At 44.8% G+C, this 13,852-nt stretch overlaps 2 protein-coding genes and 2 non-coding genes across 5 annotated transcripts in view; 3 read left to right on the top strand and 1 right to left on the bottom strand.

Moving 5' to 3' along the window:
- Positions 1-776: 776 nt before the first annotated feature.
- Mrpl18 (mitochondrial ribosomal protein L18) lies at positions 777-5,237 on the bottom strand. Its single transcript, XM_006978032.4, has 4 exons — positions 5,103-5,237; positions 4,627-4,813; positions 2,201-2,432; positions 777-1,152 (listed from the first exon to the last, which is right to left on the bottom strand). The coding sequence occupies exons 1-4, from the start codon at positions 5,152-5,154 to the stop codon at positions 1,081-1,083; spliced, it is 543 nt and encodes a 180-aa protein (XP_006978094.2). The 5' UTR covers positions 5,155-5,237; the 3' UTR covers positions 777-1,080.
- A 297-nt stretch (positions 5,238-5,534) lies between these two features.
- Tcp1 (t-complex 1) overlaps positions 5,535-13,852 on the top strand; it is a 31,921-nt gene continuing 23,603 nt past the window's right edge. For both annotated transcript variants that reach the window (XM_076552874.1, XM_006978035.4), the window contains exons 1-11: positions 5,535-6,081; positions 7,332-7,417; positions 7,544-7,672; positions 8,887-8,984; positions 9,349-9,459; positions 9,755-9,936; positions 10,380-10,506; positions 11,926-12,101; positions 12,439-12,562; positions 13,018-13,210; positions 13,328-13,491. In XM_076552874.1, the coding sequence (XP_076408989.1) occupies positions 6,018-6,081; positions 7,332-7,417; positions 7,544-7,672; positions 8,887-8,984; positions 9,349-9,459; positions 9,755-9,936; positions 10,380-10,506; positions 11,926-12,101; positions 12,439-12,562; positions 13,018-13,210; positions 13,328-13,491 (1,454 nt within the window). In that variant the 5' untranslated portion in view covers positions 5,535-6,017. The remainder of the gene's footprint in view (positions 6,082-7,331; positions 7,418-7,543; positions 7,673-8,886; positions 8,985-9,348; positions 9,460-9,754; positions 9,937-10,379; positions 10,507-11,925; positions 12,102-12,438; positions 12,563-13,017; positions 13,211-13,327; positions 13,492-13,852) is intronic.
- Positions 9,125-9,261, top strand: LOC121823327 (small nucleolar RNA SNORA29). Its single transcript, XR_006064737.2, has one exon. It is a non-coding gene; the product is annotated as a small nucleolar RNA SNORA29 (small nucleolar RNA).
- LOC121823326 (small nucleolar RNA SNORA20) lies at positions 12,778-12,905 on the top strand. Its single transcript, XR_006064736.1, has one exon. It is a non-coding gene; the product is annotated as a small nucleolar RNA SNORA20 (small nucleolar RNA).

The following is a 13,852-nucleotide window of genomic DNA, read 5'->3' as shown; positions in this document are numbered from 1 at the left end:
AAAAGGTATATACGCTTACCATTTTTCTAAAATAATAATGAATTCTCAGAAGTAATATATCCCACTCCTGAATAAAGCTATTGAGGTACACAGTATTTGGAAACTGCACTAAAAGTCACCTTGTTTATATGTCTTTTTCACATTATATCAACTTTCAGAGAGCTGCCATGATCTCCCCGAGCTCCAACCTAAGTTAACTTGCATGACGATTTTAATACGTAACTTTATTATGTATATTTTGCAGGCACATACATGTGCACGTGTGCAGTACCTGTAGAGGCCAGAAGTGGGTGTTGGATTCCCTAGAACTTGGGTACCAGCTGTGAGCTACTTACTCTTCTGGTCGTGGGAACCAAACCCAGTTCCTCTGCAAGAGCAGCCAGTGCTTCTAACCACAGAGCCACCTCTCCAGCCCCTGGTATGACTATTTGTTTATACAGCTTCTTCTACAGCCAGATTTGAATTCTCAAATGAACATTCACCACCCATCACTTCCACCTCCCGTTGGCTGCTCCTCACACTCATTTCTAAGATTTGCCTAGAATCGCTAGGAAGTGAGTCCAAGGAAGTCTACAAGGCGTGTGCAGCATATTGCCAGAGTACTTACAGTTACACTGATATTAAAAACAAGACAAAATGCCAGCCCCGCTCCTGGGCAGCAAGCAACCCTCATTCCCTGATGACTGGCCAGGAGCCATCCATGATACCTCGTGCTTTACAGAGACTTCTCCTTTGCTCTGTAGTCACAAGGTGCTTAGATAATAACACAACAAGGGTTCAGAGTTCGTTATAAACGTTTTAATTTGCTCTTCAAATGGGTGTAACTGCTTTTAAGTACTGATGTCCACGAAAGAGGGCAAGTTTAGTCCTCGATTAAAACAAAACCACACAAGCACAAAGAAGTGGGAAGAGGCCCACTTTAAAAAATTTTCCACTGTTACATTATTGCCATGAAGCTTTCAGTCTGGTTTTCCTTCCAAATGCTTTTCTCTCTGTTTTCAGAGGCAGATGCTTTCTTTGGACGGCTCAAGTAGCTGATGGTCTTATGTTTATTCTTTCAAAGCAGTTCATGCTTCTACTTCATTCATAGATTCTTCGAGGTTCCTGAAGCACAACACCGCCCTCTGTCATGGCATTCTGTAAACACTTTATCTGGTTTGAAGATCAGAGAGGGAAAAAAAAGGAAAACACTATTAACCTTCAGAAAACCTGAAACATGTTTGCCTTCCAAGAGACAAAGATACCATTGATTCATCTTGTTGACCTCCCAGCCTGCACTCGTTTTTCTCTGGTGATCTTAGGAACATAAGAAAAAGGAAGTGGAGAGCTATCAGTGATCAGCATCTTCAACTACACAGGCCAATTCCAGCGTTAACAATAGGAAGTGCAGTGCTAACATCCAAGACTCCAGGGACTCTGTCATCTAGCGTTTTAAACTTGCAATACTTACTGACCTCAGTTTGTGCAGAGAGTGGGAAACCAGCTCCTGTGGGCTTGCAAAAATCAAGTGCTGTCACAGTACCCAGCCACAGGCCTAACATGTGGAATATCCTCAGAAAATAATGTAAGTGTATCTAATACCAAGAACTAACACAATGTCCTCTGTTGTCTCTTTATGTTGCTAGAGACTGCCCATGCTAGGCAATGCTCTCAGAGCTGCATCCCCAGTTCTGTACCGTGTGTGTGTGTGTGTGTACACCGTGTGCGCGCGCTATGAATGGAACACAAGGCATCCAGCATGGCAGACAAGGCACTGACTTATAGCCCCAGTCCCCACTTTTCCTTTTAAAATTTTGAGACAGGGTATTACTAAGTTATTTAAGCCTTGAACTTGAGATTCCTCTGCCTCAAACCCTCGACGGCTGGAATTACAGACCTGTATCACCCCTCCACTCCCACCCCCACTCTATCCCTGACTAGATGGAACTTGCTTTGTAAACCTGGCCTGAACTCAAGGCTCCATCTCTCTCTGCTTCTACCACACCAGGCCAAATTTTCATCTTCTTGGTTTGTTTGTTTTTCTAGACAGGGTTTCTCTGTGTAGTCATAGCTATGCTGGAACTCACACTCTGTAAAGCAGGCTGGCCTCAAACTCAATGATCCACCTGCCTCTGCCTCTCGAGTGCTGGGATCAAAGGTGTGTGCCACCACCAATCCCCAAATTTTTATCTTTTAGGTAAATATATAGAAGTAAAAATACCGAGTCTGAGGATGCCTCCCAAGGGGTTGGCTGGTAGACCATGAAGTTGATTCCTGCTTCTAGGCAGCGCCGTGCCAACACACGTCCTATGCTCTCACAAGCCACCACGTTTCTGGTATTGTAAAGGTGTTTTTTAATAGCCCATTCACGAGTAGATGCCGAAACCACCACCTGGCCGTTTTGGTGCTCAACCAGTGCTTCTACGTGATGCTGAGTCTTTATAACTCGCAACCTAAATGGGATGAAAAGAAAATAAAATTGTCAAACAATCCATTTACCAAAAAGTTCAATTACTTCAGGTGAATAAATGCCTAGGTGTTTCTCAAGAGTGTAGTGACTAGGCTGTTAAGATAGATCAGTGGGGGCTGGAGGGATGGCTCAGGGGTTATGAGCACTGGCTGCTTCCAAAGGTCCTGAGTTCAATTCCCAGAAACCATATGGTGGCTCACAATGGCTCCGTAATGAGATCTGGTGCCCTCTGCTGGCCTGCAGACATACATGCTGGCAGAACATTGTGTACATAATAAATAAATCTTAAAAAAAAAAAAAAAAAGATCGCTCAGTGGGTCAAGGTTCTTCCTGGCAAGACTGACCACCTACATTCAATCCCTAGGACTTACAAGCTAGAATGTGATGTAGGAGTGTGTGGTGTATGCAAAGACCTACAAGTATGCACACACCAACAATAAACTGAAAAAAGAAAAATCCCACTCTAACAAATACCGAGGAAACATTCCACCTCCATACTGTAGCACTGTGGTAATAACCTAACGCTCGGGCTCTAAGGTCACATACAAACATGTCTGAATCCTAGCTCTGGCGTTTACTCATCATATCTCCCTCTGTTCGAATTCCCCAGTCTCTGTAAAGTCGAGAAAATTATTACACCTGTTTCATAATGCAGTTTACATAACTAAATGAAAAAATACATAAACTCAAAGCAGCTAGCATAGTTCCTGCTAAATACAATGTTTTCAATAAACAGCCATCTTGGGGCTGGGGAGTGTAGTGCAGGGGCAGAGCACTTGCTTTGTGTGCTGAAGGTCCTAGTCTAACCCTCACAGTTCTCCCAAAATGAAGTTTAACATCGATTTTTATGTGTATGAGTGTTTTGCCTACATGTATTACAGTTACATTTTTATGTGTATGAGTGTTTTGCCTACATGCATGTCTGTTGTTACAGACTGGAGTTACAGCCAGTTGTGGGTACTGGGACCTGAACCTGGGTCCTCTGCAAGCGCAGTGCCTTTTAACCAACGAGCTATTGCTCCAGCCTCCACAAATAAAATTCAAAAGTTTTTAAAGAAAGTACCTCATTTCTACAAAGTCTTGTAACTGTCCTTCCGATTATTCCCCACCTCAAAAACTAAGGCCCAGACTTTATTCTCTATTATTTACCCTAATCTGTAAACTAATAACCTAATTCTGCTTACTACTCGGTAAGTAGCTTTCTGTTTTCATTTTTAAGATTTATTTATTTATTATGTACACAGTGTTCTGCCCGCATGTATGTCTGCAGGCCAGAAGAGGGCACCATATCTCATTATAGATGGTTGTGAGCCACCATGTGGTTGCTGGGAATTGAACTCAGGACCTTTAGAAGAGCAGCCAGTGCTCTTAACCGCTGAGCCATCTCTCCAGCCCCCAGCTTTCTGTTTTCATCACACTTCATTCACCCCTTTATTTACCAAACTCCAGGTACACACGCCTGGAGGTTCCTCACAGACACTAAACTCAATCCCAGCCTAGTAGCCTCCTCTACCAGAATGTCCTTCATGGCAGATGGTTGATGGTCTTCCTGTCCTTTAGGATCTCAGCTTTTTTGTTTGCTTTTTGCCTTTTCTTTTTTTAAAAGTATTTTATTTATTTATTTATTTTATTAATTTATTATGTATACAGCATATGTGACTACAGGCCAGAAGAGGGCACCAGATCTCATTATAGATGGTTGTGAGCCACCATGTGGTTGAATTGAACTCAGGACCTCTGGAAGAGCCGTCAGTGCTCTTAACCTCTGAGCCATCTCTCCAGCCGCTTTTGCCTTTTCAAGACAGGGTTTCTCTGTGTAGCTTTGGAACCTGTCCTGGAACTCACTCTGCAGACCAGTCTGGCCTCAAACTCACAGAAATCCACCTGCCTCTGCCTCCTAAGCGCTGCGATTAAAGGCATGTGCCGCCGCTGCCCGGCTAGATCTCAGCTTTTTGACATGTCACCTGTTCAGAGAGGCGTCAATACATAGTCTCTTGTTATCTTTACAAGTTTTCTTCAGGACAACCATTAGTTGCTTGCTCCATGGTCGCTCTACTCACGTCACCTTCCTGACACTGGCTTATCTGGCAGGGTCGGTCAATCAAGGAATGATGAAAACGACGTGTGAGGTGCCATGCACAGCTCTCGGCAGTGAGCCACAGGCCGACTTCAATTACCTGTGCCAGAACTCCCGGCTGGGCCACACCGTAGCCCAGCCCCGTTCTTTCCTGGCTACACCTAAGAGCTCCAGATTCCGAGGGTTCCGGTTGATGAACTCGGGGGCCACAGCCTCGTTTTCCTTGGTCTCCACTTCGGGCTGAACCGCGGGCGTGGAACTGGTTGAGAGGGCTGCGAGCCCACGCTCTAGGAAATGAAAACGACCCCACGGATGTTTAAAATGACTGTTCCGGGCACGAGCGGGGCATGCTCTGACCATTCCCATCGCCAGGCCCAGAAGCGGGGAGAAAGGGCCGTCTGCCCACCGGTGACCACCACAGACCCATAACGTTCTACGGTCACCCCGGGGCGGTCAGTGCGCTCACTTTCCCACGCGGAACCCGGGGAGGGGGGGGGGGGCAGGCAAAACCGGATTTGCAAATTCCCATATACTGTGCACAGAGCGCGGGCAACGGAGTGGGGCGAGATTAGTTACCCAGGTTCCTGCAAACAGACAGGCCCTTCCAGAACCGCGGCTGGAGCGCCATCGCTAGCGGGACGTCGACAAAGCCTCCCCGTGCCCTGCCTGCCCTTGCCCACCGCTGCCGGAGCGAAGGCCTAGCGGCCCGCAGCCATATTAACTGAGGGAAAAGCTACAGCTGCCAGCAGGTCCTTGGTGTCTCGGGGACCCGGAACTTAACAAGCTCGCTAGTCCTGAGTGGCCGAGCGAGCGGTCAGTTATGTCTAATGCGCCAATCACCGGGGACGTCGAGGCGAGGGGCGGGGCCAGGTCGAGGTTTTTGGCGGGCCTGGTCGCAGAGCGGCAGACCACGCGGGGGCGCACCCGCCTTGAGCTCGGCAGGGCAGTGCGGGATGCACGGTTTCCCCGTGGGGCCTGGACTGAGTCTCAGCTGATTCGCCGTGTGCTCCCGGACACCTAAATACGGGGGCTCAAAGATGAACGGCGCTCAGGCTCCCACCTGAACCTAGCAAGGGGATCCGTCTGCTTCGCCCCCCCGCCCCATCCCACCCCCACTCAACCCTACCCACTTCCCTAGAAAGCGCTAGAACGTGCAAACGCGCATGCGCACCGTGAGGCCTGACTTCGGCTCCCCACCCTCGCGCCTTTCTTATCCAGCTTCTGATTGGACAAAAAATCGTAGGACCCTCCACTTCCGGCGTTTTCAGCCCTCCCCCCCCCCCCCCCCCGCCGCTCCCAGTCCCTTCTTCCCAGCGTGCCTCGCAGCTAGCTGAAAGTGGGACGCGGGCGGGGCGCGTTACCCAGCAGCCCGCGCGGCGCCGCTCGGGCCTCTCCACGCCGTGGTCCCTGTCGTGGTGGCCGCTGACCGGCCCGGGAGCGGAGATACCGTTTAGTGTGCGGGGTTAGCGAGCTCGGCCAGGCTCCCGAAAGATGGAGGGTCCTTTGTCCGTGTTCGGGGACCGCAGCACCGGGGAGGCGATCCGCTCCCAGAACGGTAAGGACGGGAGAGGGCCGGGCCCGCGGCGGCGCAGGCCGAGGCCCAGCCGCGGTCGGGAGGCCGGGGCCACCGTCTTGGCACCGTGAAGTGGCCCCGAGGAGCGGCCCGGGCCCAGTGCGGGCCGGCTCGCCGCCGTTGCGCCCTTCCGTGTAAGGGAGGAACGTTCGGGAGCGCAGCACGTTTTTTGGGGGGGAAGCGCGCAGGATGGGTGTGGGCGTCCGCGCCCCGAGTGAGAGCTGCGTTAACATGGAAGGCGAGCTCCGGACCTACTCGCCTGCCACGCCCCACGGCCCCTTTGTTCAGGTTCTAGCCGGGTTGCAGCGTCCCTGACTTGACCGGAGAAGAGTAGTTTCCCTTCCGTCCCGTTTGCTCCCGGGAAAATGCCCGCAGGTTTTAGGTGGTCTCTGCGATGCGTCCCTCCGGCTGGCCGGCCGGCCGGGTTCTTGGATGTCCAGATCTTGGCGGTTGACAGCTGCTCCCAGGAAAACTTAACGGATCGCTGATTGAACGTTAGCAAGCGACACTTAGCTACCATTATCGTTGTTAACGTTAATAGGAATCAACACGTGGTGAGCTGTAGTCGAGCCTGTTTCTAAAAGTATTTAACGTCTTCGAATCGTGGTTATGCTTACTAATTTTTTTTATTAAAGCTCCCCCTCCCCCGAAATACAATCACTAATTAGATGGATTATCTACTATTCTTATTAAAACTTGCTAGAGTCTGAAGGAAAAAAATCTGAGGTGTACCTTAAAATTTTTCCTGCGTGGCTGGAGAGATGGCTCAGTGGTTAAGAACACTGGCTACTCTTCCAGGGGCCCGGGTTCAGTTCCCAGCACCCACATGGCAGCTCACAACTATCTGTAACTCTAGTTCCAGAAGATCTGACACCTTCACAGCAATGCACATAAAATAAATTTAAATAAATTATTTTAAGATGTTTTGCAATGAACAGTGGCAGGGATTACTCTTTGGAAGATTTTTGTTGGTTTTTTGTTGTTGTTGTTGTTGTTTTGAGACAGGATTTCTCTGTGTAGCTTTGGCACCTGTCCTGGAACTCGATCTGTAGACCAGGCTATCCGAAAACTTTTTGGAACATTTGACATACTCAAAATAAAATAGTTAAGCTTCACTAGCCCTTAAATAGGTGGGGTTCCCCCCCCCCCAGATTTGTAGATTTGAGAAAATCATAGGTGCTTGGATGTCTCTTGTTTGTGAATTGTTCTGATTTTTTTTTTCCCATCTACAGTTATGGCTGCAGCTTCTATTGCCAACATTGTTAAAAGTTCTCTTGGACCAGTTGGCCTGGATAAAATGTTGGTGGATGATATTGGTGTAAGTATATCTAACTATTCTTAGTTGCCTTGATAAAAATAATTTCAAAAAAAACCTCAAGATGGTTTTCTCTGTAAAGTCTTTGTTTCTACTTAAATATATTAAAGCTGAGTGTATATTTCCCAGGATGTAACCATTACTAATGATGGTGCCACCATCCTGAAGTTACTGGAGGTAGAACATCCTGCTGCTAAAGTTCTTTGTGAGCTGGCCGACCTGCAAGACAAAGAAGTTGGAGATGGAACTACTTCAGTGGTGAGGCACTGCCTGGGAGTGGCTAGAGAATAGTCACTTTATTAAAGTTGAATCCATGACAGAATCCTTTAATTTAGGTCAGAAATAAGTCATGTGTTTATGGTCTCATAAACATTTGAAAACTAATCATTATAACTAGTTTGTGCAATTTAAGTAGGAAAAGAACTTAGGTAGTTGAATATAAGTTTGTTTTAAATACTGGGGTCTCGTGAATTTGGGAGCTTATTTTCAACTCCCTTGCCATGATGTTTACATGTAGAAAAGAGCCGCCGCCGCTGCACCCCCCCCCCACACACACACACACACACAGGGTTTCTCTGTGTAGCTTTGGAGCCTGTCCTGGAATTCACTCTGTAGCTCAGGCTGGCCTCGAACTCACAGAGATCCGCCTGCCTCTGAAAAGAGTTTCTTATTTAAAGAAGAAAGTGTTACCAGGTTTGGGCTTCTTTGTTTGTTGTTTAATAGATACTTTTGAATTTTAAATGTGGGCAGGAAATCTTGGAAATTCAGAATAGAAGGTTGAGGAAGTTAATTTGCTACCATACAGTGCTAATTGCTAGTCAGCAAACATGATTAATAACACACACTTGAATTATCCAGCATACTGATATAATACTGTTTAATGAGGATGATGTTAACTCTAGCTAAACAGATTGTGGGGACATTTATTTAGAGACTTAATTTGGCCTTAAAAGACTGGAATCTTATGATCCTAAACAGTGAAAAAGTTCAATATTTTAAATGATTTTTAAGATTTAATTAAACAGAATAGCAAATATTTCAGTTGTTAGATATTTAGCTTTTGTTGCATTCAATCTCTAAATGTAATGGCTATAAATTCTGTTGTGCTGGGGTTTTAGCATTTTTCTGGTGTTTGTAGCTCAGGCCATTTGCACAGAATACTTTGTAGTGGTCTCCATTTTATATTGTCAGCAAGCTGCCACTAACGTGTCTGCTGTGGCTGGTTAATAATGCCATGCCGTAGCTGGGCATAGTATTGCACACCTTTAACCCCAGCAGTGGGGAGGAATTGGCCAGTGGATCTCTGAGTGAGACCAGCCTGGTCTGCAAAGTGAGTGCCAGGACAGCCAGAGAAACCCTGTCTTGAAAAGACAAATAAGTAAATACAATAAAAATAAAGACATTAGGTCATTTTAGTGTTTTTCTGTATATACATTGTGCCATGAATACTTAAAGCAGTGTTTAATCAACAGGTAATTATTGCAGCAGAACTTCTGAAAAATGCAGATGAACTAGTCAAACAGAAAATTCATCCAACGTCAGTTATTAGTGGCTATCGGCTTGCCTGCAAGTAAGATTACATTCAAAGAAAATGTTATTGTGTGTAGTGGTTGTAGTCTGTCTTAATGTTGTGACTAATCTTAAATTGGAAATGTCATGTTTTAGCATTAGGTGGTACTGTTTGAAGTGCTCAGCCCAGTGTGCTGCTTTTTTCCCATTTGACTACCACGTTTTCTCCTAATAGATTTTAGTGGCTATGCTTATGGGATAGAAGAAAGGTGCCATGATCTGAAGAGGGAGGACTTTTCAGTGTCTTCCCCCTATATGAAATGGCTGAACAGAAAACTACTGCCTGTGACATTTGATAGTGTGTTAAGCGTGGTAAAATGCAGAACTTCTGAGTGACGTGTCTATATTTTTCTTTCCTGTAACAGGGAAGCAGTGCGCTATATCAGTGAGAACCTTATTATTAACACAGACGAACTTGGAAGAGACTGTCTGATCAATGCTGCTAAGACATCCATGTCTTCCAAAATTATTGGAATGTATCCTTAAATGTTCCAGGGAAATTTGGCCCACCTTTCACTCTTAAAAATAAGACTAGGTTTTACAGAATGTCAATTTTATGCGATAAAATTTAAAATGCTAGGCTAATGCAAATTGATCTTGTTGGAGAGAAACGGCTGGAACTGCTGCTGCCTTTCCAGCCTTGCCATGGCGAAGGGTGATGTGAAATGCAGGTGGAGGTAAATGTACACAAGTCACCTTAACTGTAGGAATAGTACTTTCTTCCTCTGGTGAATTATTCAAGTCTGTTGTTGTCTTTAACCGTTGTCTCAGAAATGGTGATTTCTTCTCTAATATGGTAGTGGATGCTGTACTTGCTGTTAAATACACAGATATGAAAGGCCAGCCTCGATATCCAGTCAATTCTGTTAATATTCTAAAAGCCCATGGGAGAAGTCAGATAGAAAGCATGCTGATCAATGGCTATGCACTCAATTGTGTGGTGGGATCTCAGGGTAAGTAAGGTTCAGGGTTATTTGGAAATTGAAACTACTACAGTTCAGTCACTTTTTTTTGTTTAGGTTTTTGTCTGTGTGTTTTTCATAGTATATATCTTAATAGGCTTAAATTTTTGAGATGGGGAGCTGGGCATGGTAGAACGGGGCATTTAATTCCAGCACTGAGGAGTGGTGGGTAGGCAAGTCTCTGAATTTAGGCCAGCCTTGTCTACATAGTGAAAACCTGCCTTTAAAATAAAAAATGAAAAGGAATTTGTGGTGGGTATAGATGGAAAGAATTGTGTGCCCTTGCGATCACCAGACTTTGCTAAGGTTTAGTGTAATTACTTGCCGTCTACATTTGGTTTCTGTATAACATGAAATTTTTTGTTATGGTTTTAATGATAACTGTCTTTTATGAACCCTAACATTGTTATAGTTGACCTTTTATTCATTTACAGGCATGCCCAAGAGAATAGTTAATGCAAAAATTGCTTGTCTTGACTTCAGCCTGCAGAAAACAAAAATGAAGCTTGGTGTACAGGTGGTTATTACAGACCCTGAGAAATTGGACCAAATTAGACAGAGGTATGTGGGGAGAGTTTTGCCTGTGAAAGGATGTTTGTAAATTAACATTTGTGCTGGGTAGAAGAAGCATGATAGAAAATAATGATTAGTCAAGCAGGCATGTTCTAGCTTTATGTGTCTGAAACAGGTGGATCATTTAAGCCAGGAATTGTGGTCAAAATTGGCAGCATAGTGTTGCCTCAAGTGTTCGGGTCTGGGTGTGGCTGCTGTGGGTCTCACCTGAGATGCTGTGTGCTAAGGCAGTGTGACACAGCTGGCGGTGCTGACTTGCAGCTGCTGTGACGTCACTTTAGCAGACATGCTTTCCTCCATTGTACTCTTGGGCATTGCTGTTGTGTAATTGGCCTATCGCTGACCAGTATGTCCATTATGTGAATGGGACATGGCTCTAATAGTTGACTTTTAATCCCTTCCATTTGCTTATGATTTTCATGGTACATGTTACTGCCTCCTGGCAGGTTCATCTCAGACTTGTTAGAAATGTCCACAAATGAGCCAGGCAGTGGTGGCACATGCCTTTAATCCCAGGAGACAGGGGCAGGGGGATTTCTGTGTGTTTGGGGCCAGCCTAGTCTACAGAGCGAGTTCCAGAACAGCCAGGGAATCACAGAGAAACCTTGTCTTCAAAGAGAAAACAAAAGAAAAAAATGTCCACAGATGAACTCTGATTGCCTAACTAGTCCTAAAACCTGTATTTTGCTTCAGGAGTCCTTGGCTGTACCTTACAGGAACATAATTTTATAAACTCTTACTTTTCGGGTCAATCTGTCTATCTTTGACAGATTACTTACCTCTGGTTTCCGTCTCTGAAGTCTTCATCTTTTCGGTCATTTTCACATTCACATTGCAGGCTTATTTGAAAACAGTAAATGTTGACAGTCATGGCCTTAGCTCAGGACATTGAAGCGTCTTCACCATCTGCTCTTTAACATATTCTTGTATGGGTCTTCATTCTCTGGTCTTATGTAACTTCTGCTGGTTCAACTCTGAACCACTGTTTTGTTATTTGTTTGTTTTTTGAGACAGGGTTTCTCTCTGTAGCTCTAGCTGTCCTGGAATTCCCTCTGTAGACCAGGCTGGCCTCCCACTCACAGAGATCCACCTGATTCTGCTTCCAAAGTGCTGGGGTTAAAGGCATGTGCCACCACTGCCATCGTGAACCACTTTGTTATCCCTCTATGTAGGGCTGGATTTCTATCTTTCTTACTTGTCTTGATACTTTGTCACCCTTAATTAGGAACTAAAATTGTAGTTGAAAGAGCAAGTGTTATTTTCAAGTCTTTGAAATTAACATAAGTTGGACTGATTGAACTTCTAGTTTTAGTGGGAAAGAATAGTTAATAAAATGTGTAACTAGTGAAAGTTCCAGCTGCATTATTTAAAATGCTGAAGTTGTTCATTTTGGTATTTTGTCTGTAGAGAATCAGATATCACCAAGGAGAGAATTCAGAAAATCCTGGCGACTGGGGCCAATGTAATTCTCACCACTGGTGGGATAGATGATATGTGTCTGAAGTATTTTGTGGAGGCTGGTGCCATGGCTGTTAGAAGAGTTTTAAAAAGAGACCTCAAGCGTATTGCTAAAGCTTCTGGAGGTATGTCTTCTCCCAGCCTGAGACAAACTACTTAGTAACACATGTGACTGGGTCAAAGGTCTTTTAATTGTAATATTGGTACTCAGTTTTTTCCTCCTTGTGGTGGTGCTCTAATGGAGTCATTCTCCCCCCCCCCCCCCCCCAGGTAACTGGAAAAGTTGTTTAATGCTGAGTTTGTTGGAAATGAGTAAACTGATTTTATCTCAAAAATGACAGTTTTGTTAAGTTGTAGTGGCTTGTCTGTAACCTTAAAATAATGCATTGCTTTTCTTATAAGAAAAATCACTAAACTGAAACCATGAAAAAAAATATGTATCATTATAACTCTTTCATACAGCAAGTATTCTGTCCACACTGGCCAATTTGGAAGGCGAAGAAACTTTTGAAGCTACAATGTTGGGACAAGCAGAAGAGGTTGTACAGGAGAGAATTTGTGATGATGAGCTGATCTTAATCAAAAAGTAAGAACTACTTTTGGTTTTTCGAGACAGGGTTTCTCTGTGTAGTTTTGGTGCCTGTCCTGGATCTCACTCTGGAGCCAAGGCCGGCCGCGAACTCACAGAGATCCGCCTGCCTCTGCCTCTCGGGTGCTGGGATTAAAGGTGTGTGCCACAGCCGCCTGGCAAGAACTACTTTTGTAAGTTACAAAGCAATGCAGATTCTGTTGTAAAAATTCTTTCCCATTTATTTGCTGCTCTAGTCTCTCAGTGGTAGGAGCAGTTATACGCATGGGATAAAATAATACTGGGCCATTGTAAATTGGGATGAAGTGTGTTTTGTCTCTTCTACATGGTCCAGACATTGTTCTTGGTGCCTTATGTTTAAATGTGAACAGGATTTAACCAAGGGTGTTTGCAGTTAATATTGTTTTCATTAATTAAAGAACACTAATGACTTTACTTGTTTTTTTTTGTAGTACCAAGGCTCGTACATCTGCATCAATTATCTTGAGAGGAGCAAATGATTTCATGTGTGATGAAATGGAGCGGTCTTTACATGACGCTCTTTGTGTGGTGAAGAGAGTTTTGGAGTCAAAATCTGTGGTCCCAGGTGGAGGTGCTGTAGAAGCTGCCCTGTCCATATACCTTGAAAACTATGCAACCAGTATGGTAAGGGTGGATTCGGAAAGGCGGCCTAGGAGATGGTGGTGTTGGGTAGACCTGTCAGAACATACTGCTGTGTGCTTTGTTTTCTTTCCTGAAGACACTGCATGTCTTTCTTCCTAGGGATCTCGGGAACAGCTTGCTATTGCAGAGTTTGCAAGATCTCTTCTTGTTATTCCTAATACACTGGCAGTGAATGCTGCCCAGGACTCCACTGACCTGGTTGCCAAGTTAAGAGCTTTTCACAATGAGGCTCAAGTTAACCCAGAACGTAAAAATCTCAAGTGGTGAGTATACAATGTTCCATTGTCAACTGTCATGAGTTCATCATAGTACCTTTGTCCCTCCCTACACCTTGTGAAATATTTGTCACATACTGAAGCATTACAGGAATCATTGTTGCTTGGTACCTATCTGATGGTGGCGGCTGACTTTTAGCAGTGTTATGTTCTAGGTGTAAACTCTGGATTCCATCCTGACACTCTGGATAGTCTGTAAGAAGTCCACGAGGATGATCTTAGATTATTCTTACCCTTTTCAGGCAGCCCCCTCAGCTTACAGTGAATACAGTCTCAGAATAGTGTATCATTACCTCATCTGGTCCTTATGAGGACTTCATAAAGTATACATAACACCAAGTAAGACAAC

Source organism: Peromyscus maniculatus, chromosome 16 (assembly GCF_049852395.1).
Source record: "Peromyscus maniculatus bairdii isolate BWxNUB_F1_BW_parent chromosome 16, HU_Pman_BW_mat_3.1, whole genome shotgun sequence".
Taxonomy (NCBI): domain Eukaryota; kingdom Metazoa; phylum Chordata; class Mammalia; order Rodentia; family Cricetidae; genus Peromyscus; species Peromyscus maniculatus.
The sequence above is the reverse complement of the archived record's forward strand: the minus strand, read 5'-3'. Positions and strand labels throughout refer to the sequence as shown.

Excerpts from the sequence above, each read along its gene's own strand:
- Mrpl18 (XM_006978032.4), bottom strand. The coding sequence starts at position 5,154 with ATGGCGCTCCAGCCGCGGTTCTGGAAGGGCCTGTCTGTTTGCAGGAAC. Across the intron at positions 4,814-5,102 it reads GTCTGTTTGCAGGAACCTGG|AGCGTGGGCTCGCAGCCCTC; the intron begins GTAACTAATCTC and ends TTCATTTCCTAG. Across the intron at positions 2,433-4,626 it reads AGCCGGGAGTTCTGGCACAG|GTTGCGAGTTATAAAGACTC; the intron begins GTAATTGAAGTC and ends CATCCCATTTAG.